Below are 23,110 nucleotides of genomic sequence, written 5' to 3' on the forward strand. Positions count from 1 at the left end.
CTAATCGATGACAGCGATCAGCAAAAAGTTCAGCCCACTTATTGCTCTTAATGAAAAGTTTGAACATGAGACTTTGTGAACAAATTATTAATTAAAAGTATAACTGAGCCCGTTACTGCCAGAAACATAAAATAAAAAGAGTAAAGTGTAAAAAGGTAACAAAGGGTGAACCTGTCCTATCAAAATAAAAGCATAAAAACTGAGCTACAACGGCAAAATCATGACTTATAGAGACATTATAATAAAAATAACTCAAACCGAAAACTATAAAAGTCAAAATAATGCAATGTTATATGAAAGGTTTAACTTAAAGGACCAGTGTGGAGGATTCAGCGGCTCCTAGTGGTGAAGTGTAAGAGTCTAACGCCAGTGTTTGGTGAATAACGACGGCTTACGCTGCAGCACTGTTAATTAAGGATTTATTTCAACCACAGTTGTTTGTCCCTCTGACTCACCTGCTGTAAAAATCAGAAAAATGAATCAGACACATTAAAAGCACTCTTCAGCCTCTCGTTAAGTTTCCATTTGGCCTTTTTTATTCATCAAAACAAATGTTGACTGCTTGTCCACACACACACACGCACATCGGGCTCCTTCATCACAGTATTTCTATTCAAAGTCGGACCTTCCTGTGGTGTGTCAGCAGATCCATCTCTCTACATAGTGTGTACATCAGAAACAGGCCGGGCCAACAGTTAGTTCAAACACAATGTCAACAAAAATAAAAAGTACAGAGTTACAGAGTCATGTAAAGTTTCACCAGCAGATACAGTGTTCAGTCTACAGTCTGTTAAAGCTAGGCAGCTTCAGCCGGACACGAGCAGAGAAAACAAAAATAATCAGACTAAAAAAAGAAGAAGAAGAAGAAGAAGAAGGAGGGAGAGGACGAGGCTGAAACATACATTCTCAGTGGGAATGTAACGCTGCTGCTGCTGCTGCTGCTGGAGGCGATCTGTCCTAAAGCGTCTTTACCTTTAGAGCGACAGCACGGGAAGGAAATGAAGACTAAAAGCAGCCGAGCTAACAGCCAAAACTAGCTTGAGTTTACCCTAAGAGGAGGAGGAAAATAAAAGGTTAAAGGTCACCTGAAATGGAAGCGGGGAGTTCACCGCCAGGCCCAAAATCTGAACTCACCAAAACAACCAGAGAGACAAAAACACATCTCCAAGCCTTCCCCCCCGCCGCCCACCGTTTACTAACCGCCGATCACAACAGAGCTCGCTCACCGCTGCTGGATTACAGACGGAAACAGACAGAAGTTTAATATTTAACCGCAGTGACACAACAAGGACAAACACACATCAACAGTCACCTCAGGGACACGAGACCGGACGAATGCAGTTACTTTTCTTTCCCACAGTCACACAAACTGTTTTATTTCAGATGTTACGGTCGGTCATCGTCTCGTTTCTTCTGCACAGAAATCCAATAAAAATACAAAACTAATGAAGAGTTTCAACCCAAGTTGGCATCTTTACAGGAAATGTTCATGGATTTATTTCTCATGTGCTGATCACAAAATCCTTCTGAGAGTTTTAGTGGAGAGAAAATTGGAAGTTTTGTCCTGATGGTGGCGCTAGAGGGAAGGTCAGGAGGTCGTTGGCTGTTATTTGTCATTTCTCAGCCTGTAACTGAGGTCATGTGACCAGCGGCGGGCGGGCAGGAAGTCGTCAGGCGGCGGCAGCAGATGACAGTAAAACTAGTATAAGTTGTAATCCCTAAGATTTGACATCGGGTTGATTTTGGCGATCAGTGGTTATAAAGCGATTGATTGAATTGGTTTCCTCTCAACGATTGGCTGCTCTTCCTGATGACATCATATAATTAGTAGCCAGTCATCTGATATAAAAACTGTCTCTTATTATTTATTGTTAATTTCTAGGACTGGTTGAAACTGTGTGTGTTCAGTTATTAGAGTATTTTCATATCCGCTCTACTAATTAAGATCAGCAGAATTAATGGCAGCCTTGCAGAATGAAAACTGGCTTTGATATGATGAAAATCTTGAGGATTAGAACATTTAAGTGTGAGTTTGGTCTGAACTCAAGGTCCACTTACTGTTGTGGAGCTTTCGCCTGCATCCTTCAGTCCTCACAGATAAAGTTTGCCGAGTATTGAACTCGTGGAAGATCTCTCAGTGAAGGCGGATTCAGCTGGAAGCCAGCGAGTGAACCTTGAGTTGAGAATATTTATTCATAACTTTCACGCTCAAGTGCCGTTTCTTTTAAACATGGGGCTAAACATGGATTCAGGATTCATGTGGGACGGCGTCTGTGATTGCTGGAGGGGTTGGGGGCAGCAGGTGGACAGGTGTGAGAGTAAGCGCCTGAGTTTTTTTTTTTTTATCCCTTAGTGCCTTTTTCTTTTCATATGGGGTTGATGAAAGAGGGACTTTGTGTCTGTCCACCTGCGGACGGGACGAGTTTTAAGTCCAAACAAAGACGACAGCAGCAGGTAAAGAAAGAAACCAAAACAATAATTCTGAAGCTGAAATGTTGGCGGAGAAACTCATCACAGGAGTCGGTTTTGGATCTGCCTGCGAGGCTCAACTCGGAGAGAAAGCCCCGAGGATCTAACCAGCGATATGAGCTGCCATCGTGTTTGTTTGGACTGAAACTCACAGAGAGGAGGAGGGACAACGACAAACAACTGCTGATATGAGGTTTGATGTCAGAACCTGCTGCCGCTGCCAGAAACCGCCGCCACGCCTCAGTACCAGCTAACAATCCAGCACCAACGCTTTCTCTCCAACCGTTTAGGCTCTGTGGTTCTGACCTCTGACCTTCCCCGCTGCCACCAGGACAATAAGACATAGAAACACTGAGCTAACGCTGAGCTAACAGCTTCAGAACAAACAATTCAAAACATGAGACATGAAAGAGTAAGAAAGCGTCGGGTCAGCTGGAGTGTTCTCCATGATTATTTAAATATTAGCATGTAGCCAAGTTGTGGGCTACTTTAGTATTCTAGCTAGCTAAATTGTAAAATCTAGGACGGCTAATGAGCCGACGGTTAGTAGGTTAATTAGCTTTTAGCAGGATAATTAGCTAGTTGTTGGTAAGTACATTTATTCGTGGGCTCGTTAACATCCCGCTGTTTGTAGTCCAAATAGGATGACAGTAGGCTAGAACTACAACCAAGTCGAGCTAATTAACAGGCTAGAAGACTAATGAGCAACACTTCTGGTAGGCTACTCCCCCGACCATTTGTATAATAATAAACTCTCCCAGAAGGCTAATAAATCAACTGTTAGCAGGTGAATTTGTGAGTTGCTTACAATCTAGTTGTTAACCTGGCAAAGTTAGACAACTGTCGGCTAATTAGCAGCCGGTCTGTATGCTAATTGGCAAGACTTTCGATTCTCTGACCAGTTAGCCTAATTAGCACCCTGATCGTGGGTCAGGTAGACTGCTGGCAGCCCGAGCAGGAAGATGGTAACTTCAGATTGTTAGCCTAGTTAGCAGCCTGTTGGTAGGCCAACGAGCCAGATATCTGATTAGCAAGTTGCTGAGCGCTATTTAGCATGCTGTAGGTAGGGCGGAGCACTTTGCTAGCTCAGGGTGGCGCTGGGCGGCGAGCGGTGGGTCAGACGGGACGCGTTGATCCTGTGGGTTCGAGTCTGCTCAGGTGTTGTTTAGGAATGATGCAGGAAGTTTTTAGTTGATCTCAGTTAATCTCTTTCACGAACAAAAATCCTTTTAAATCACGCTAACTCAGTCCGGTTCATACTGGAATCATCATCATCGTCATCATCGTCACGATCAGGCGTCCGATTAGTTTCCTGTCGGCTTCACTGCTTCAAACGGGTTCCATTTAGGCTTCATGGCCTCGGAGCAGAGGAGTAGAAGAAGAGGAGGAGGTTTCGGAGGGGAGGGGGATACTTTAGGGAGGGAGAGGGGGAGGGGGTGAGGTCAGGGCTGTGGATTCAGAGATATCAGTCCCTTCTGACCTTCCTGTTCCTGGGAGATCTCCGCAGAACGTCGTCCTCCAACTTCTACCGAGGAAACGAGAGAGAAATCATAAAAACACTTAAAAACATTTCAGCTCTGGTGCTGAACACGGCCGACACTGCTGACTCGTTAAGTAGGACAAGACAGGAGACGTATAAAGACAGGGGAGATAAAAACACTCAACGTCTCCTCACCTCGTCAGATGACGCCTCCTTGTCCTCCTCCTTGTCTTCCTCCTTGTCTGCTTCCTCTTCCTCTTTCTCTGCAGGACTTTCCTCTCCGTCGCTCTTCCCTTCTGTTGCTGAAAGGAAACAGATTCAACCGGTCAGACCGACAGTGACAGACGGCAGGAGGAAACAACAAAGAGGAAATAACAAAGACATGGTAGCAACCTGGACTGCTCTTCTCTGCCTCTTCAGCCTTCTCCTCCTCTTCCTCCTCCTCCTCCTCCTCTTCCTCCTCCTTCACGTCAGGCTGAGCTTCGTCTGTCTTCTTGTACTCGGCTGCCGGCGTCGCTGGGGTCTTCTTCTGCTCGACAAACAGGAAAGAGTTCAGCTCACAACCTCAGATCCTGGTTCTCACACTTACTGCTCGTCCACACAGCCAACAAAGAGGCTGACCTTTGACCTTTCATTAACAGTAGCCAGGACGAGTCTCAATACAGTTTGAAAATGTGTATTTCTCTCTGAGATGTGGAGGAGTAGATGCAGAAAGTAGAAAGACTGAGATTTCTACTTAAGTTACGACTTCAGCCGCATTTCCACCCAAACTTTCAGTCCCAGGAACTTTTCAAAGGTTTCCACCAGAGTCGGTCGGGTTCTAACACGGTCATAAAGCCCATTAGACCAGGAACCCAAGAGGAACCCGAGAGGAACCCGAGAGGAACCCGAGGATTGGGTCTTAATGAAGTAGGAAGGGAGTAACTGTTTTATTTGTATGATGTAAAATAATAGCAGTCTTCATAATAATTATCAGACTGGGATTACATCAAATTACACTTAACTTGCTCCAACTTCCCAAAAATGTGATGAAAGGTAAAATATTCTATTCCTCCTTTTGCTGCCCCCCCAGCCACTACAGAACCCCGTTACTGGTCTAAAGACCCGTGAAGATTATTCCGCTAATATATGAAGCAGCAACGGCTGATTTTAGACGCCATTTTTGTGCTCAATTCATCTGTAAATCCACGCTGATGTCAACAACAGTTTGCAGCTGCAGATTTTATAAAATGGTTTTAAAAGTTGTCGATTACTCGATGCTTTAGTGACAATTCAGCCAATCAAATGTGACTCGACTCAGAGACGGAGAAATAAGAGAGGCAGGGAATAGATGGCTCTTAAAGCTTTTGATCCACAGCCTAAGAAAGACTCCTGAAATGTTTGTTCTTCCCACCGGCTGACTGTAGTGATTAATAAAAAGAGACACAGAGAATCTTTGGAGCAAACACACAGAAAATAAACTTTCTAGGAGCCAATGAGGTCGATCCACCAGAAAGAGTAATACCTTGATATTGCCCCAGAGTAGTTCCTGTGGTGGAAACACGGCTTTAGTTACGCTCAACTACGGTCAACCACATTAGACACAGACTGCAGACTACACTACAGAACCACGGGAACAGAACCACGGGAACAGAACCACGGGAACAGAGACAAACAGACACAGAGCTACTCTAACAGCAGCAGTCACCAGGCCTGAGGAGGCGGTGGCGGGGTGGTTCGGGCGTCCAGCTTCCTTAAACTCTTCCTGTAAGGTGGTGAGACTCAACTGTCCCTGATCTGATCCTGACGACTTCTGTGGACAGTCACACACACACACACCAGACTGGGACATCAGCACTGACAACAGGCTGCAGGAGGGTTGATAGTACGAGTACAGGAGCTCCTACTTTATAGTTCAGGACTTTAAATCGTCTCATCACTGCATTTCCCTCGAGGTAGAGATCCATCTGTCAGCTGACAGTACAGAGAGAGAGAGAGTGTGTGTGTGTGTCAGTCACCTTTCCGGTGCAGCAGAAGACGATGATGAGGACGATCGGTAGAGCCACAGTGAGGACGTAGACGACCCACAGCCACGGGCGCTCCTCTGCAGCGTTCAGCATCTGTGTTGCCAGACCGGGCTGCAACGACAAACAACAACATTAACACACACACACACACACACACACACACATCACTTTCTCTTGTACATAGTGTTTTTATTATTTCCCTACTCTTACTGTTTTTTTATACTGTTTTTTCTCTATCCACTTTGTTGTTTCCCCATTGTGGGACAAATAAAGGAATATCCATCCATCCATCCATCCATCCATCCCTGCAGACCACAACTACAGGGAGGATCTCTGGTGGAGCTCCAATGAAAACTGTCTCCAGTGTTAATTGTCAGGTTTAAAGCTGCTGAAACTGCTGTTTTTATCATCTACGTCTGTGAATTAAGGATTTAATTCCACCAAACCAGTGTTGGTGATTGTTGGAAACACTAACAGAGACACTTTATCAGTTTTATTCTGTTTCTGTCACACTGCTGACAATAAAGCCTTCCAGTCCTTCAGTTGCTTTTGATGTCAGACCAAAATAAGGTGGAGAATTAAATAAATTAAACTGAAATAAGAGATAAGAGAAAGAAATATTCCCTCCACAGTTCCTCCGTCATTCCATGTTGAACACGTTGTCAATAAATACTCAATTTATAATGTTGTTAAGAATAGTATATAATAATAATTAAGGCTTTAAACAGACCCAGTGATTGTACTGGCGGATACTGGTTCTCAAACCCTAATCGGAGCACCCTAATGACATCACTCAGGTGGGCTCATGTTAACACGCTTCCTGCACCCACCTCAGCAGCGCCCTCTGCAGCCTTCTTCAGCCCCCAGCCGTCGTTGGCCCAGCGCTCGGCGGTGTTCCGATCGTCGGTGATGAAGAAGTTGTCGAAGAAGATGTCGGAGGTCATGGACCAGAGCTCGAGCCCCAAGGCGCTGAACGGAGTCATCTTGAAGGGCTGCAGGTCCTCGAAGAACGCCGGGTTGGGGATCTTCCTCGGCTTCCAGACGCCCTGAGAACAGAGAGGAGCTCCGGTCAGGATCCGTTGCAGGGAGACAACTCAGGGAGGCAGCAACGTCTGAGCGTGGAGGGGTTTCCAAACTCACCTGGTAGTTAGGGTTGTCGATCATGGGGGACTTCCACTTGCCCTTGTAGTTGGGGTTGTCAATCATTGGTCGTTTCCAGGCGCCACAGCCGGGGGCGGTCTCACAGGCGGGGTTAGGGACCTGAGGAGCCTCCCATTCACCGTCCATGTCCTCATCCCTGACAGGAAGTACAGAGACGTCATCAGAGCGAGACAGCAGATTCATTGATCTGTTCGTAAGCCCTGATTTTTAGACCCTGGAGCTTTTTTAACTTCATCATGTTTGCATATTGTCATTTGTTAATTTTTTTTTTTTAAGTTATTTTTTTGGCCTTTTATTGGCTTTATTGGATAGTAACAGCTGTAGATAGACAGGAAATGTGGTTAGAGAGAGAGCGGATGACACGCACCAAAGGGCCACAGGTCGGATTCAAACCCGGGCAGCTGCAGCAACTCCGCACATGGGTTGCCAGCTCTACCGACTGAGCTAACCAGGCGCCCGTTATTTGTTATTTTAATAGAGGAATGTCTTTGTCTTTTACCGCAGACCAAACTCCTACAAATAAAGAAACTTTGAGCTTTCTGAGCCAATCAGAGAGCTCTGATGTGTCAGAGGTTCACATGTTGTAACTCACCAGTCTTCAGGTTTGACGGCGTCGGGGTCTCCGATGTACTCCGGCTCGTCGTCCAGCCAGCCGTCGGGTTTCACTGCGTCTTCATCTGGAATCTGAGCGGGAGCGTCCTCGTCCCTGCAGACAGACGGAAATATTAATTACTGGAAGAATATATCGACTATTGGTGATCGAGTCCATCACCGGTTTATTATTTAGCTAATTTAATGTGCCGCCTAATGAGAACAGCTGTAGAGACTGCTGTGAATTAAAGGTTTATTTTAATACATTTCCATGTTTCCCATTTGACACATTGGGATCCTGCATTATCTGTTTATTTGTATTTATTAGTAATAAATGTGCTTGGTCTGATTCTATAAGAGTGGGTTGTGACCTAATGACCCCCAGGTGAGGACCACTGTACTGACCAATCTTCGGGCTTGGATGCAGCAGGGTCCTGGATCTTGGGCCTCTCGTCCCAGTCCTCGGGCTTCTGGTCGTCGGGGTCCTCGATCTCGGCCGTGGGGTTCACAGGGGGGGTCATGTCTGTCAGCAGGCTGCCGCTGTTCACCACAGTCTGATCCACCAGCACCTCGAAGGTGTTGTCAGGGTTCACCACTGGGGGGCGACAGAGAGGAGTTACACTTCTGGACTGTCATATTGTGTGTGTGTGTGTGTGTGTGTGTGTGTGTGTGTGTGTGTGTGTGTGTGTGCATGCGTGCAGTCTTACCCAGTGTGTACAGATGTGTTTTCTTGTCGGTGTAGTACGTCCTCAGGTCGGCGTCGGGTTTCTTGGCGTGTTTCTCTTCGTACTCTCCCGTTTTGGGGTTTTTGTGTCTGAAGATGAAGTGCAGTTTGTAATCTTCTCCACATTTGTCGGGTCCGAACATGATGGTGTACGGAGTTTTATCCACAAACTGGTCCTGAGGAAACACACAGGGATTACATTCAGCTGCTGCAGGAGTCTTTTCTTTGTGTGCATTATAAAAGTAGGCACTGGTTCCCAACCCTTTTTCTGTCATTGTGTAAACTGACCAAAGTCAGTGTTTTCTTCTCATTGTTCTATCAGCTTTGATTTTTTTTAAATATAATGCATCATCTTAAATGATAAACGTATAAAATGACAATTTCATTTAGTTTTTTTTTTTTTTTACAGAAATGAAGTCCTACTGTGTATATTTATTAAGTTTTCTTACACCCCTTAAACTCAAGAAGGCCTTGGAATACAACATATAGACAATCCCTCTCAGTCCCAGCACCCAGTCCACATGTTGTGTTTCTGTGTGTAAAGAGTCAAACTGACCAGGTCGATGTCGGGAGTCTGACTCAGCAGTTTGACGTAGGCGCCGCCGCAGTCGATACCCAACTGGAAGTTCACCTCGTACCTGAAGAGAGAGACAGACAGAGACAGATGAGAACGGTGGAAAGGACTGACAGATGAATTCAGACGACCAGCGAGGAGGACGTTGGGTAAAAAGTCGCTCTTACTGGACGATGAGGGGCTTGGTGTCGAAGGTAAAAGGTCGCAGCAGCTGGGCTGAGATGGCGTGATGTTTGGCGCGAGACTTCAGGACGAGACCTTTATCACCGGGGAGCTTGCTGTCCTTCATCTCCTCCACTGCCCATTTACCTGTTAATAACAAAGTCATCATCATCAGTTAGCTGTCAGCAACCACCGGGACAGGAGAGAGAGAATCAGCAGTACGTGTGTATGACGAAGAGCTGCACCTACCGTCATACTTAGCGATGTCTTCATCAGTGTCCTCTTTCTTGGCGTTGGAAATCACCCAGCTGAAACCAACAGAGAGGAAGTTTAGTTAAACCTGGAGAGGAATTCTTAACAGACTGCAGACATAACAACAGATTAACAGATTTTATAGGTTAGAAGAGGTTGTGAGAAAAGGAAGTGCTCACCCGTCCAGTGTCCCCCGATCAAAAGACTCAGCGATGAAATGTTCCCCCATCGGCTCTGGAGCCTTGTAGGTTACCTGGACACAAAGAGGTGGAAGAAAGACAGAAAGGTGTTAATGATATTAAATATTATGTTACTGTTACACAAAAAGACTTCAGGTGTGTTTCTTTTGGTTTGGATGGGATTTGAATAATGTGGTCAAACTGGAGTTACCTGCTATTAAAGTAAAACTTTAACTTCCTCTCTGTTTACTGAATTATTCACTTCATTAATTTAATGTTAGCTCCAATAATGGACTTATTTTTAATATATTAAACTTCCAGGAAGGCTGTTTTTAGACTTTGTGAGGTTATTAGAGCTGAAACTGAAAAATAAAACCAGTTTATTTGACATTAAAGTGAAGATTTTTGTGGTTTCCGGTGTGAATGCAGGTCAGTGGATCAGCAGGTCAGTGGATCAGCAGGCCGGTCCTCCGTTATCAAACTGACCTCCTGATTTGGTTTGTTAATGAGTAACAGACAGATATATAGTTCTGTGGAGTAACAGCAGCATAGATATATATAGAATAGGGGGTGCTGTATCTGTATTTAAGGATAATACAGAAATAAAACCAGATTATGATTCATAGTTTAGGAGAACCCGGTATCGTCTGGTTTGCGGTCTTACCTTCGGGGTGGGAGGAGTTTTAGGAGCAGGTGGCGCCTCATCCTGCGCGTCCCCCTCCAGATCCTCCAGGTCCTCCTCCTCGGCTCCAGCCAAACCCAGATCCAGCTCGTCCTCCACGTCCACGTCGTCACCTAGACCGTCCTCGACCAGGTCCTCGGCCCGAGAGACGGGGGTTAAACTGAGGCAGAGGAGGCCTGCTGCCAGAAGAATGAACAACCCGACCTTCTGATCCATAGTCTGCAGAGAGAGGAGGAAGAGGAGGAGGAGGAGAGAGTGAGCACATCTGTTCCAGCTGTTCTCTCTCACCACGACCCGGTTCTCCAGCCTCAAACCATGTGTCTTCTGTTACCCTAGCCCCAGGCTAATGGCAGCTAGGGATAGCCCCAGGCTAATGGCAGCTAGGGATAGCCCCAGGCTAATGGCAGCTAGGGATAGCCCCAGGCTATGTTGACCCTGGAATACCTTGTCACAGACCAGAGTGATACGAGTCAAATGTCTGCTGGGACTCACGACTAGTGTTTACATTCTGTTAACTTCAGTCCCGTTTCCCACGGGCACCTTTTAGCCCCGTGTTCAATCGATTTTGAGGACACAACCCAGCAGCTTTAACCCGCTCTGGAGCAGGACCAGAGAGCCCCGGGCTAAAGTCGGGCTGAGGACGGTGTGAAAGCTTTGTTACCCCAAGTAAAGACGTTTGTGAGGGTGCCTTTAGCTCTGTGCTTTAATGTTCCTTCACTTTAATTATTATTAGAATGTGGTCAGATGATGAATGATGGAGGTGATAATGATGATTGTGATGAAAATGAGTAAAATCTCTTAAAAATCTGCTCTTATCAGCATATAATGTAAATGTAATGTTAGACCTATTTTACATCCATACTGACAAACAAAAACATATGAAGGAAGTTCAGTAATGGTTCCACATCGTTACATTATGATCCATACAAATGCAACTTTACACAAGTAATGTCAATATTAATCTTAATAAATCTTTAATAACAATAAATCTTTAAGACCTGTAAGACATTTCTTCCTGCAGACACTCTGTATGATTACAGCTGACTCCTCAATAAGCTTCATGTTTCTTCTAAAATCTGAATTCACTCATAGACAGCGAGACATTAGTGTGTTGATACCCTTTATAGCAGGGCTCCAGACTAACTGGTTGCATTGGTTGCACTGGTGCGCCTAACTTTTTTCTTTTGGTGCACCAGCACAAAATGTAGGTGCACCCAAACCTTTCATTGCGTTGCCTTTAACGTCATAAGGTCACCTTTTTATCGCTCTCCATAACTTCCATATAATGTGAATGATTTTTAAACAAGAATAAGGTGTAGAGAAATGCTTGTCTTTATTTGAAGCACAATTATATATAAAAAGAAAAATAAAGTGTTTAAAGTGTTTCACTGAGCTGAAATTGAAACTAAATTTCAAACTAAAACACTTATAAATAAAAGTTTGATACGAAACGTTGTTGACCCGCTCACGAATGCACTATTTCCATCCATATTCTGACCGCACTCCTGACAGTACACGCAGTGCGTTACGTCCTTTGTTGTACCTCAGCCAGGGAAATTGTTTCAGCCAGTCCTGTCTGAAGGAATATATTTTGACCTTTTTTAAATTTGGGTCTCGGAGCCGGGCTCTATCCCAGACTCGGTTGTCTCCTCCTCTGCTTCCGAGTCTGATGCTGTAGAAAAATGTTAAAAAGCACTCACCTTCAAAATTTTGGTAAAAAAAACCCCTGGTGTGTTCCTCACAGGACAACACAAAGATGATGCGCTCAAAATAAATGTATGGTTCACCCGGGCAGCCAGGTGCACAGTGCGACCTAGAAATGTTGCACCTAATTTTTGAACCAAATGTCACACTCTGGAGCCCGATACCCTTGTTTACCGGTATCCATGGTTACCGGTACCCGTGCAGCAGGAAGTGCTGTTATTGTAGGTCGTGTTGATGTTCACGCTCCCTGTTGGATTTTAAAGATCCACGAACTCTCTGTGGGTCTTTCTATAAACGGCTACGACTGCACAAACTTCACATTGTTTCCCTCCATCATTAACACACACGGCAGGCCGTTAACCTCCGTTGCCCCCGGCACCCATCCATCGCCATGGAGACCAGGCAGCACCCACAGGACATGCACCCTCAGCTCCATTAACCTTAATGAGATTACACCCCGCGGGATTACTGCAGCACCCCACAACACACACACACACACACACACACACACACACACACACACACACACACACAAAAAAAAAAAAACACACACACAAACACACACACACACACACACACACACACACACACACACACACACACACACACACACACACACTGAGTGGGGGGTTGGTAGTGATGAGATTTATAGACCTGCAGCATCATTACACAAACTGTTTACAGTTAAAGGAGAAGAATATAAAACATTTCTGGCCCAATAATCAATAATTCTCCTCCGTCCGATACGATTACATCATTACTAAACATGTGTATCATAGGCTGTATGTGTAAATATGTATAAATCTTTCCATTTATTATTATAGTTTTTATTTAAGGCTACTACAATATGTTTCTGGTTTATTAGTATTCTGCATATTTAAGTTGATGTATTACTAAGTTTATTCTGTATATTGAAGCTGATATTGTAAAGTGAGCCACTGTCAATAAAACATGATAATAACAGTTAACTTTATAGATAAAATGTCTCTTAAACACGCTGAAATAAACACAAATGTGCCTGTGACATTATATTTTACTCTCTATATTTATTCACAGTCACAAAACAAAGTCTAAGAAGAATTTAAACATGTTGTAAATGTAAAGTTTGAACACATTTCTATAACTGATAAAGCATCAGGTCAAACAGACCAACCGTCTTTAAAATATGTTTCACTTTAAAAGAAATTATTTATATTTGTTTTATACTGAAACATTTAAAAGAGTAAAGAAACAGCTCAACGTGAAACCGATATCAACTTTATCAAACTAAAACTTATAAAAGGTTTTTAGATTAAAAAGAGATAAAGGTTTGATCTGATCAGGTTTTAGAAATAAAGGAACACGTTTGTGGAGCTTGGATCTTTGATATTGATCGGGCTCTAATTCAGTGAAACATCGGTTCAGTTTAAAGAATAATCTCATGTAATTTAAACAACAGTAAATATGTTAATGCACTCATCACATCTGTGCTGTTGGACCCCTCAGCATAGCCTGACAATAATCAATACTCTGATCCCTTATAAGAAAATATAAACCTTTAAAACGAAGGTGAGCTGAACGCAGGCGGATCAATACGATCTGCTCTTCATCTATAAATCTGTCAATAAGACAATAAAAGCTGATCCTGGAGCTCTCTGCTGAACATATTAACCTTCTTCTCACCCAGCAGACTGCCACACTAATCAGATTAACCTGCAGCAGGATTAGCATGCTGGCTAACAGCCTGGCTAACTGTGTAGTGAATCAGGAGGCCACTAGCCGTTAGCTTAGCATCAAAGTCGCCTGGCCGGCACCGACGTGGCGTTTGAGGGAATTAGCTGCAGAGCCTCAGAGGAGACGTTCACAGCGCCTCGAGAGGGTGGGAACAAAGTGTTTCATGTACCTGTGAGGTTTTCTACAAATACAGCAGCATCAATAATGTGATCAATTTACTGATCAACAGAAAATTCATCTGGAATTATTGATTCTCTTTTGATTAAAAACGCTGCTTTTTCTTGTTTCCCATCATCTTTTGCTATTTTCTGACCTTCTACAGTTCAAACTACTGTGTGATTAATTAAGGAAATAAATAGAGGAATCTATAATGACAATATTGATGAGTTGCAGCTCTACAGTCCAATACTACGCAGACGTTTGCCTCCACATAAAGTTCCTCCAACAACAGTGTGTCTGAACACAGTGGACCAGCCACACTACAGACTACAACCTGGAGCAGTAATGAGCTTTTAGAGACTCTCTGATTGGCTGATAAAGCCTCAGCCTGCCTTAATCAGTTCAGTGAAACCAGCTGAAGTTGCTGTTATCCACCCAGACTGACAGCAGCAGAGGACTGGACTTACAGTTGGTCAGTTAATCTGATATTAGAGTCAGTTGAGCCTGCAGGACATCTGCTTCTCCTCTGATTCACTGATAACCACACTGCTTTATATCTCAATATGTCATTAAACATTACACCGCTCAATGTCAAGGCTCCATGTTTCACATCTATACTTGTGTTCAGTCAGTTTTTACTTGCCCCTGTACAAACTGTTCATTACTCTGTTAGCTGCTACGCTAGCCAGATGCTGTTTTAACCACGTTGTTTCTAACGCCACCCGACTGGATCACTGAAGTGTTCGCTGGCGCTTCAGCTAATGAAGATTAAAAGCAAGCGAGATGGTTCACTCCTTAGAAAACAATCTACCTGCATTTGTTGTTTAGTGGATGTTTTGAGGCCTTGGCTTCTTCCTTTATCAGCTCTGGAACAAACAGTGTTTAATTATTTAATAAATGCTAGATTTACTAACCTGAACAATCCTCATTGTTGTTAATATAGGTTTTAATTACAAATGTATATGCGGGTTGTTCTTTCAGTGAACTGATCGATTTATCAAATGTCCACAGTCTCCAAGGTGGTAGATATATATATATATATATATATATATATATATATTATATTATATTATATTAAACAAACTCTTCACACTGAGAAACATTTACTAATCAAATCCTGAATTTAGACAATTCTCCACTTTATTTGAGCTTTTTGGACCAATTTATTAATATTTAGAAGATTTCTTCAATTATTTAACATTTTTAGCAGATTTTTCAACTACAAAAAGAACAAATGTGACATTAATTAATCCGTTAAGAATTAAGTGTTTAAGAACAGAGAAAGTCTACATTTAAGCCAGTTTTTAAGACATGTTTTTTACATTTAATAAAAAGGTATTTCTGGGTGTGGAGAAGATTTAAAGACATTGGAAGTTTGAAGTTTATTTATCTAAAGGATACTGAACCAGTATTGTGAGCAGTTTCAGCTCATTAAAGAGGGGAATGAACCTTTATCAGACAGACAGGACGGACAGGTTTAAACTGAAACAAACAGCTCGTCACGCTCACTCACCTGTCCCTTTATCACTTACTCCAAACGTCTGTTTTCACCTGCACACTCTTGTCTAATTAAATATATAATAAAGACGCTTTTATATTTTGTAAAGCTTTGGTCACAATGACTAAATATGAGAATAAACTACCTAAAAACTACCTTTTCAGAATGAACTGAACTGTAATTAGTAATCGGTTAACCAGCAGTGACGTGACTCAGTGTCAGTGTAGAGAACGGTTTCACATTCACTCATCCTGAAGACTTTGGGTTAAATGAAACGAATAAACATGAAACTAATTAACTAATCAAAGCGCTGCAATTAAACCTGCTCGGGTTTTTATTAATATTATTTTATTTATTTATTCCCCCAATCAGTTGTTTTTGGAGGTCGCAACATGTTCCAAAACTCATGAAAACGCGGCACAAAGTTTGGCGATGGCGAACATTAATGTACGATATGGGTCTCGCGTGTGGGCGTGGCTAAATAGATTGACCACGCCCCCTCAAGACACATCGTTTTGGTGCGTGCTGCCATCTAGTGTTTGAACTTTCACTGAACTGGCCGGTTCCAGAAACTCGGGCTTTAATCTGTCAGGAGTTTAAAGGAGTGGAACCACGGAGCCGGTCGGAGCGGGTGGCGGTCCGGCCCCCCCACGCGCCAGGCGGGTTGAACCTGATAGACCTGATAGGCTGGATCAACACAAATAAAACCCTTACGGACTCATTACAGCCCGTTTTATTAACACATAAACCTGGTTCTGACTTTATTCAGGATCACAGCTTTTAGCCAAGCAGCAATTAGTGGTCAATCAATTTGTAAGTTTAATTAGTGATCAATCAAATAGTGAGATTAATTAGTGATCAATCAAATAGTGAGATTAATTAGTGATCAGACAGCTGCTTCCAGCTTTTCTTTGTTTCTTACACACAGGACACAGTCGGGGTTCTGGTTCTGGTTCCACACCTTTGAATCACCACTATTATCTCAGATTCTCCAACTTGAATGGAACTTTTTATTTTCACGTCCTTATAATTAATAATAATAATAATAATAATAATAATATATATATATTATTATTATTATTATAATGATGTTCTGTCACAAATGTTAGATTTATGAAACAAACTGCAGCTTCTGTGATTTAATATTGTGATTTCACCTCTTTACTGAACTTATGTCATTTACAGTAAAATAAAATATATAAACAGAACCAGAGGAAATCCTTTCAGAGCTGAAACAATCGATTGATTGACAGGAAAATAATCACCAACTGCTCTGATCAATAAATTGTGGAATCAGTTCAACATGGCTTGCTGCTATGCTCTGTTCTATATAATTAATAAGTAATAAATATCTTTGGGTTAATTAATGATCATAAAAGAATTGTTTTTTGTGGTGGATGTTTCTAGGTGAATGATTAATCAAGATAATTGATTGACAGGTTTTAAATAATCATTAGTTTTGTCCTCGGTTTCAACACTTTATTGGATTTATAACGTTTACAATGAAGTAAAATACTATTTTACACTATATTAACATTTTTAAAAGGCAGGAGATCATTTCTTGTGCATCATTTGAGAGCTGAAACAATCAGCTGATTGACAGGAAAGATAAACACCAACCGCTCTGATGATCAATTGATTATCGAATACATTTAACATTTTATGGATTTGCTGCTTTTCTGTTTTTTTATTTTTTGTCATTTTAACTAAAAATCTTTGGGTTTTTAAAAGACATCTTATTGGAAATGGAGACTGTTCTGTGGTGGATGTTTCCAGGTGAATGACTCATCAAGATAACTAATTGACAGGTTTTAAATAATCATTAGTTTCAGCCCCAGTTTCAACACTATTGGATTTATAACGTTTACACTAAAGTAAAACCTTCGTAAAGAGTAAAACACAGAAACAAAACCATATTTTTAAATCATTTCAGAGCTGAATCAAACAGTCGACTGACAGGAAAACAACCACCAACTGCTCTGATGATCAATTATTGGTCTAATCCATTGATCAGCTTGATCAGTTTATAATTTTAACTACATCTGTGGCTTTTTGAAAGACATCAGCTGGGAAGGTTGCTGTGTGGTGGACGTTTGTACATCAAAGATTAATCAAGATAATTGATCGACAGGTTTCAGATAATCATTAGTTGCAGTCTGACGTAGACTCTGAAGTTCTCGGATTTAATTTAAATAAAGTTTAGTGTGTTTGAGTCGTTTGTGAATCAGGGCTGCTGGAGGCTAACTGCCTCCGGACACTCACTCATTCATTGTTTCCCAACAGCCTTTAATTCACATCCGTTCATCTTCACAGTTCAACTGCCACTCATGTTCTTCATCAGTTTATTCTCTCCTCTTCTTCCTGCTGTGCTCACTCTCTGCTAGGAGCACGGCACAGACAGCTAGCTTAGCTTAGCTTAGCTTAGCTCAACGGCGCTGCTGCTTAGGAAACTGTCAGTGCGGGAAAAGGAGCCAATAAAACTCCAGCTTCCTCCTAACAGGGTGTTCTTCCCCCCAACAGCGGCGGGCCCACCGGAATATATCGCCATATATTGTATTAATGAGTGAATTAAATGGTAGCAAAGGCCAACGCAGGAGGCTAACTAGCTAGCTGAATTCACCTGAAGTTAATTAGCCTGAGTTAGCCGCTCACACCGATGCTAACCAGCATGCTGCAGACGCGGATATTTATCTCTAACGGATAAAAACTCGCATTTAGTTTGGATCCATTTTACAGACAGAGTGAATAAACATGAACCGGTGGCGGACCGGCCCACTGCGGCGGTGCTGCCCCGTATAAAGTGACATTTATCGGGCTCTTTACTCACCTCCAGCTCGCTGATGTGACCGCCTGGGAACTACTGAGGACGGTCACGTGGGATATCGGAGGGCAGAATCCTCCTTCCGCCGTCGCTGATTGGTCAACGAGAGCGACGGGTTGACGTTTCCTGTCAACTGTCAAGAGCTGATTGGCTGAAGGAGAATCTCAGTCGAACTGCACAGTGCCCGCCCCCCTGGAGCTGAACCTCGTGGACAGCGATGATTGGTCGAGCTGTCACAGGAAGTGCGCGCTGATTGGACGTGGTGAGGCTCGCTTGCTCAGATTGAAACAGATTTTATTATAAAACAGGAGACAGTAAAAGAGCGTAATCTGGATATAATGCGTTATTATATATATATCATAACAAACTATTTATATTAACACATCTCACATCTTTGTGTTATGAGTTTAATATGTAGCATTTTAAAGAAAGGGGGTAAATTATAGTGTTTAAGCAGCGTACACTCTACAGATTCAAAGCTTTCTAATAATTGTAATTCTACAATGTTTTATTATATATCTGATTTCTGTCTTTATTTGTAACTGCTCAGAGTTTATTTGGAAAACAAACCAAGAAAGAAAAATCATAAATAGGATGAATTGTAATTGTAAATGGAGCCTTAATGGAAATAAAGATCAATAAAAACACAGTCTGAATATATTATATATACATTATATCCAGCTGATGTTTTTTTCTTAAAACTGAATCATTTTGAGCTTCGGTCCGTTGGTTAGACAAAAGAAGCATTTTGAAGGTGTCACTTTGGATTCTGGGTAATTGTGACCGCATTTCTCTATCAATAGATAAACAGAGAAAATAATCAGCAGACGGATCCATAATGAAAATGATCATTAGTTTCAGCCAACTCCAACAGTAAAATCCTGCTTCTACATTAATGCCTGAGTCAGAATAATAATCAATAATTAAGTTTAGTTTTTTTACAATATTAGTACTTAGGTTAGGAAAATTAGACTAATGATGACGCTTTTTAAGTTATTATCAAGGAAACAACAGCGGGGTCGTCCTGTTTGTGAGGGAGCTGATGTTTCAGTATGTAAAGCAGAAGATGATCTGAGTGTTTTATCATTATTTTATATGATTTAATATAAGACTAACAATAAAGTGTAATAAAGGTTTTTTATTTGCGCTCTCTCGTTCCTGTTTGTACATCAACACCAGTAAAGCTCCTAATTAACAGGTTGTATCCCGTTGGTTTAATCTGCACACAGACTTCTGTTTGTGGAGTTTTTCTGTGGATAAATATATAAATAATAATAACCGTGTAACGCAGTCATGATGGCACCAAACCGGCAGGTCTTTTCCTCCAGTTCCAGTTCATTCCCTTTATTCTTTGGAGCATTTCAACCAGAAATAAATCGGTTCAGAAGCTGAAAGGTTGTGCAGCTGGAACCAAACAATAGCAGTTCTTCATTAAGTGGAAGCGAAGGGGTCGTTGAGCTTTGTGCGACGCCCTCTGTTGGCGACGCATCCTTGATTACAACTGGAACTGGTGGAAACGAGTTTTCCATCCTGAATGAAACCAGAAGAACCAGAAGAGCAAATTCAGCCCAGAGAAAACCACAAAGTCTATCAGAAGCAGATATAATGTGTTCATCAGTGTATGTTACAGTGTATGGACTGAGCCACGCTAGCTGTTTCCCTCTGTTTCCAGTCTTTGTGCTAAGCTAAGCTAACTGACTCAGCTCTGCTCTCACTAACTCAAACACTAACCTGAGATATTGTACGCTACTTTATTTGACTATTTCCCTTTTATTTTACTTTCTACGTCTGTACTCAATGGACATTCACAGACATTCATTTTATAAGTTACTAGTTCGTTTTTTTACATAAAAAACAACCTTCAACAGATCAGTGTAGTTGTGTCTCTGTAGTTGTGTCTCTGAGTTGTGTCTCTGCAGTTGTGTCTCTGTAGTTGTGTCTCTGTAGTTGTGTCTCTGAGTTATGTCTCTGTAGTTGTGTCCCTGTAGTTGTGTCTCTGAGTTGTGTCCCTGTAGTTGTGTCTCTGAGTTGTGTCTCTGTAGTCGTGTCTCTGTAGTTGTGTCTCTGTAGTTGTGTCTCTGAGTTGTGTCTCTGTAGTTGTGTGGCTCTGTAGTTGTGTCTCTGAGTTGTGTCTCTGTAGTTGTGTCTCTGAGTTGTGTCTCTGAGTTGTGTCTCTGTAGTCGTGTCTCTGTAGTTGTGTCTCTGTAGTTGTGTCTCTGTAGTTGTGTCTCTGAGTTATGTCTCTGTAGTTGTGTCTCTGTAGTTGTGTCTCTGAGTTGTGTCTCTGTAGTCGTGTCTCTGAGTTGTGTCTCTGAGTTGTGTCTCTGAGTTGTGTCTCTGTAGTTGTGTCTCTGTAGTTGTGTCTCTGAGTTGTGTCTCTGTAGTTGTGTCTCTGAGTTGTGTCTCTGAGTTGTGTCTCTGTAGTCGTGTCTCTGAGTTGTGTCTCTGTAGTTGTGTCTCTGTAGTCGTGTCTCTGAGTTGTGTCTCTGTACTTGTCAGCAGCTCCACCAAACACACATTTCACCTTTAAACTTTATTTAAACAACTTTTAGACAAATCAAACATTATATAAAAGAAACTGAAACCAGGTTCGTATTTTCTTGTTTCCTCTCTCAGAGTGATCTGTGACCACTGGTGTAGTCCAGGGTATACACGGGTATACGCCATATACCCGCTTCTAAATCCTCCCTGATTCAATTCAATTCAATTCAATTCAATTCAATTCAATTAATTTATTTGTATAGCGCCAATTCATAACAGAAGTTATCTCAGGACACTTTTCAAATAGAGCAGGTCTAGACTGAACTCTTTATAACTGATGCGCACCATTCAGTAGTATCTGCGACCTGACCCACGCTACTCTGCCTCTAATTGGCTAGTACTCGCTGCCTTTACTGATTAGATTGGTTAACTTTAGGTATGATGACGAATGAGCCAATCGGAGGCAGAGAAGGGCGGGTCATGCTGAGGTAAATATTGCTAAAGACAAATTTACTTTTACAAGTTTACTTTAAAGGATTTGCCTTTAGGATTTGTAATGAACCGGTAAGATGAAGCGAGCTATCCAAACAAACATTTAATTTGACAATTACAAACATCCTCCTTGTTACATTTTGTTCTGTTGAATAATTTGAATGATGATGTTCAATCATCATATGATATTTATATATATCTAACGAGTTATGCTAAAATAGTGTTTATTTCAATTTTACAACAGTGCACTTTGAGTTTATCTGATTGGTTTTGATGTGTGGAAGAGAATGATTTACGTTTTTTTTAATCTAAGGTAAAATATGAACAAGGATGCATTGTCAAGTTTCAGATCTGAAGTTTTTTATTTAAATAAATGTTCAAAAAATAACTGAAACACCATGTTTGCCTCATCTATATTTTCCATTCATGCAGGCTGCCTGTGTGACCAGTAATACCTACAAACTGCTCCTGATCAAGTCATGTTCATTTTATAATAGTGGCACACTCTGGCCCACGCTATCTGTTGCAATCAGCTGTTCAAAGACAGTTCACAAAAGAAACTACTGAATAGGTGTCCTTCCAGGAATAAGGAATAGTTCACTCTCTCACTAGTCTGTGGGCCAGTATTGGTTCAGGAATTTCATAATCCTTCCTCCCTGAGATCAAGCAGCAGAAATTATGTGACAATGAGCAAATACTACTGACGGATTTTTGGGTAAACTAAATAGAGTAGTCTTACATGTCACTGTTTCTAAAACAGGGCGTTTTTCTGGGCTGCGTTAAAAAAGGGCAAACATTGAGAGTATACCCACTTCTCCAGGAACCACTACAGCACTGTCTGTGACCCTCTGGAGGACCCCGACCCCTACGTTGGGACCCGGTGGACTAAACTAGCTAACTGTAGTTCAAACAGTAATTTGCTGCACAAACATTGATTATTGATTAACAATCTAATAATGCCACATAGAGTCAGTGCACTACACTATCTGTGTAGATATTGTAAATGTAGTGTTTGTTTGTTTATGATATATATGGTTGAGTCGGTTCTTTGGTTGTGATGTTGATAAGGTGGTTTGATGGTTTGATGGTCTGGCTGTGAATGCCCTCGGGGGTATTTGTGTGCATACGTGTGGTATTGTGTGACCTGTTGTTGGTTGTAAAATAAAAAAAAGATGAAAAAAGTCAAACTCAAACTTTTTAGCTTTGAAATTAAGTTTTACTGACCTCTAATCTTTTGTTAAATTTAATTTACTTCTTTAGAAAATCTGTTGTTATATTTTAAAAACACCTTTTATTCTTTTCTTACATACTAGAGTCTAAGTTTGTCTTAAAACAGTTGCTGATAATACTTTTGTACTTTTAGAATAGATGACTGTTACTTCTAATAGTACTTTTACATTGTTGTACTGTATCATTTAAAGATCTGAGTACTTCTTCCACCACTGTTTGTAATGACAAGACAGACATTAAGCATATTTAAATTACTCCTTTAATCCTCTCACAGTGCAGAGCTGTGAGAATCATGTGATCTTCATCCATGTGACCGTCACCTGAGCAGAACAACAGACTGCTTTTATTCCTTTTATTCCCTATGATGAACCCTAAATATCCTCTGAAGTCTCATGTTATAGATATTTTCTCTCATTTAAATCTATAATCTGTAACATTTCCTCATTAAACAGTGTATAAACTCATTTATAATATGTTAGCTATGTTAGCTGATTCAATCAATAATCAATAATCAGAAGCTGTCATACATTGACTGTTTACCATCCACTGTTTGATCTTGGTGCTTTTTAACTCTAGATTTGAACCGGATGAAGGATTTTAGTCATCGGACGTCTGGATCTTAAGTTATCAGAGAAACAAGCTGAGCTAACGTTAGCAGCAGCTGACTCGCAGCCCCTCCGGGACGTCCTCTGGGAGAGACTACAGATAATAATCATAACCGGTGAAGTAGGA

The 23,110-nt window shown here is 41.7% G+C and overlaps 1 protein-coding gene across 4 annotated transcripts; it reads right to left on the bottom strand.

Annotated features, from left to right (window-relative positions):
• Positions 1 to 513: 513 nt before the first annotated feature.
• On the bottom strand, positions 514 to 18,272 carry canx (calnexin). Of its 4 annotated transcripts, none has more exons than XM_051419917.1 (16): positions 18,182 to 18,272; positions 10,263 to 10,499; positions 9,599 to 9,672; positions 9,417 to 9,475; positions 9,173 to 9,314; positions 8,988 to 9,069; positions 8,415 to 8,607; positions 8,113 to 8,302; positions 7,709 to 7,822; positions 7,096 to 7,252; positions 6,786 to 7,001; positions 5,947 to 6,066; positions 5,637 to 5,741; positions 4,343 to 4,478; positions 4,145 to 4,245; positions 514 to 3,994 (listed from the first exon to the last, which is right to left on the bottom strand). In XM_051419917.1, the coding sequence occupies exons 2-16, from the start codon at positions 10,494 to 10,496 to the stop codon at positions 3,935 to 3,937; spliced, it is 1,983 nt and encodes a 660-aa protein (XP_051275877.1). In that variant the 5' UTR covers positions 10,497 to 10,499; positions 18,182 to 18,272; the 3' UTR covers positions 514 to 3,934. The 4 variants fall into 4 exon arrangements, with proteins under 4 accessions (XP_051275877.1, XP_051275875.1, XP_051275879.1 ...); XM_051419915.1 differs by having other exon boundaries at positions 4,145 to 4,251; XM_051419919.1 differs by lacking the exon at positions 5,637 to 5,741.
• Between the last annotated feature and the right edge of the window lie 4,838 nt (positions 18,273 to 23,110).

The sequence above is a fragment of the Dicentrarchus labrax genome, unplaced genomic scaffold (genome assembly GCF_905237075.1).
Source record: "Dicentrarchus labrax unplaced genomic scaffold, dlabrax2021, whole genome shotgun sequence".
In the NCBI taxonomy this organism is placed as follows: Eukaryota; Metazoa; Chordata; class Actinopteri; family Moronidae; genus Dicentrarchus; species Dicentrarchus labrax.